The sequence below is a fragment of the Chiloscyllium plagiosum genome, chromosome 3, assembly GCF_004010195.1.
Source record: "Chiloscyllium plagiosum isolate BGI_BamShark_2017 chromosome 3, ASM401019v2, whole genome shotgun sequence".
Lineage (NCBI taxonomy): Eukaryota > Metazoa > Chordata > Chondrichthyes > Orectolobiformes > Hemiscylliidae > Chiloscyllium > Chiloscyllium plagiosum.
Window position 1 is genome coordinate 125,455,807 of NC_057712.1, and position 2,767 is coordinate 125,458,573.

At 45.5% G+C, this 2,767-nt stretch overlaps 1 protein-coding gene across 1 annotated transcript in view; it reads right to left on the reverse strand.

Annotated features, from left to right (window-relative positions):
* Positions 1 to 2,767, reverse strand: part of xdh (xanthine dehydrogenase) — a 143,732-nt gene that overhangs the window by 82,172 nt on the left and 58,793 nt on the right. Inside the window, exons 9-11 of the mRNA XM_043675419.1 lie at positions 1,945 to 2,019; positions 1,541 to 1,621; positions 260 to 320 (exon numbers count right to left, since the gene is read on the reverse strand). Of these exons, the coding sequence (XP_043531354.1) occupies positions 260 to 320; positions 1,541 to 1,621; positions 1,945 to 2,019 (217 nt within the window). The remainder of the gene's footprint in view (positions 1 to 259; positions 321 to 1,540; positions 1,622 to 1,944; positions 2,020 to 2,767) is intronic.

A 2,767-nucleotide genomic window follows, 5' to 3' on the forward strand; every position in this document is an offset into this window, starting at 1 on the left:
TTTTTGCGTTTAACCTTCCACTGCTATTCTCTGTCTTATATAGCTAAGCCAGTTCTGTATCCACCTTACCATCTCACCACAGATGCCATCTGACTTCATCTTTGGCATCAGCCTGCCATGAGTGACCTTGTCAAAGGCCTTGCTAAAGATTTTGCCCGAAACGTCGATTCTCCTGCTCCTCAGATGCTGCCTGACCCACTGTGCTTTTCCAGCACCACACTCTTGACTCTGATCTCCAGCATCTGCAGCCCTCACTTACGCTTAAAGACCATATAGTCAACATCCACCGCCCTACCCTCTTTCATCATCTTTGTCACTTCCTTAAAACAATGGAATCAGATTTGTGAAACATGACCTTCCTGCACAAAGCCAACACAAGGATATGTTGTTGGTATTACTCTGCATTGCAAACTAGCCATCCAACTAACTGAGCTAACTGAACCTCCAGTCAGAAGTTACAGCTCCAATGGTCTTGCCAATATTTAATTGGAGGAAATTTCAGTTCATCCAGTACTCGATATTGGATAAGCAGCCTGATGACTTAGCAACAGTGAAGGAGTCACAAGAGGTGGGAGTCATCAGTACATATTTGAGGGCCAATTCCAGGTGCTGCTAGCAAAGGGTAGCTTTTAAATGAGAAATAGGACCAGGCCAAGGAGCAATTCTCTGGAGGCATCTGAAGTAATGGCATGGGAGGTGGAAGAGATTAGTTAAGTATAAATGGAACCAGGCAACAGCAGGTCCAGCTAGTTGGATGACAATGGAATAATGCCAGAGGAAGATGCTGTGTCCAACCATATCAAAGGCTGATGACAGGGCATAAGGACATAAACTTAACATAATTTTGCAAATGAAGCAAGGTTGATGTGAGAAAAAAGATGTTTTAACACAGCGAGTAATTAATTTATATAAATGTGGTGGAGGGAGGTTTATTTGAGGCAATTAAGAGGGCACGGGTTGGTTATTTGGATGGAAATGGTGTATAAGGATATAGGGAAAAGCCAGGAGATTGGCTCTGAGTAATGTTGCTCGTTTGACAAGCTGGTGCAGCCACAATGAGCTGAATGGCCTGTGATTCTATGCATCAAAGACCACAGCTGGAATAAACTCTGAGACTCTAAAGGAGTAGAGGAGGCTATAGAGATAGGGAATGGTGAGGCAAGGGGTCTGACTCAAAAGCATAAATGAAACAAGTGCCTTCCTGGGTGGAGGTCTAATGTGAGGACTGTGAGGAAAGTGAGGACTGCAGATGCCAGAGTTCAGAAAGCATGGTGCTGGAAAAGCACAGCCGGTCAGGCAGCGTCTGAGGAGCAGGAGAGTCGACATTTTCGAATTCATTCCTGATGAAGAGCTTAATCTCAAAACGTCGACTCTCCAGCTCCTCATTAGCTTCCTGACCGGCTGTGCTTTTCCAGCATCATGCATTTTAACGGAGATCTAATGTGGGTCACCCAAGGTGAAGGGGTAGGGTTAATCTGCAACAACACACCTGAGCAATTGGCCCGTCCTTCTATCGAAGGAATGTCACATTTGTACCTACCAGGAGCTCTGGGGGGAAGATCGGCTCCTGAGTGGGATCCAGAGGTTTAAACTCTGATGGTTCGAAAAGCCTGGGTGACATCTGAAACAAAGAGCAAGTGATTAGCTGTCACTTCTGGAATATACTTTGACAAATGTACCTGACACTCTCAGGTCCTAAACTCTAGGGTTGGCCCCGGGCTGGCTAGTTAAGTGCCTGAAGGACACATTTAATTCCACAGGGTCTTTCTCAAAGAAGTGTGGCTTGGACAGGGCACCCACCACCAATGTTAAATTTCAGCCACTGTGATTACCATTATACATACACATGTAAACATGCAGCGTATACATGCATCGGAAACACACACAGATGAAAAAACACAGAAGTAGCACCAGGTGACTTTAATGACATTCAGATATACTAACCCCAGGTGGATTAACTCCAAACTGCCCCTTGCAGCAGCCATTTTCTGTCCCATTCTGATCACAGCAGTTTGATGGCTAAAAAGGAGGAAAACAATCATGCATTCAGCTTACAAATCTTCACTGCAGCTATTGCTAGTGTGGTGGCTCAGTGGTTAGCACTGCTGTCTCACAACCCCGTTGACCTCGGTTCAATTCCAGCCTTGGGTGATAGTATGTGTGGAGTTTGATTTGTACAGGGATCTGGGTGTGTGGGTCCAGAGCTCACTGACAGTGGCGGTGTAGATAGTTAAAAAGAGGCTTAGAGCATTGAGTGTAAGGATAGAGGAGCTATGCTGTATCGTTACAGAGCCCTAGTTAGGCCACATTTGGAATACTGTCTAAAGTTCTGGTCACCGCACTACCAAAAGGATGTGGATGCTTTGGAGAGGGTGCAGAGAAGGTTTACCAGGATTTTGCGTGCGATGGGAGATGTTAGAAATGAAGAAAGGTTGGATAGACTGAGGTTTGTTTTCTCTGGAACGCAGGAGGTTGAGGGGCGATTGTCAATGGAGTGGAAAATGTGAGGCTTTTTCCCAGGGTGGAGGGATCAATTACTAATGGACACAGGTTCAAGGAGTAAAGGGGGAAGCTTAAAAGAGATGAGTGAGGCAGGTTTTTCACACAAAGGGTGGTGAGTGCCTGAAACGCGCTGCCAGAGGAGATGGTGAAAGCAAAGACTATAACAGCATACAAGAGGCACCTGGACGGATACAAGAATAGGAAGGGAATAGACAGATAAGGATCCTGTAAGTGAAGGCAGTTTTAGTATGGAAGGGCAAAATGT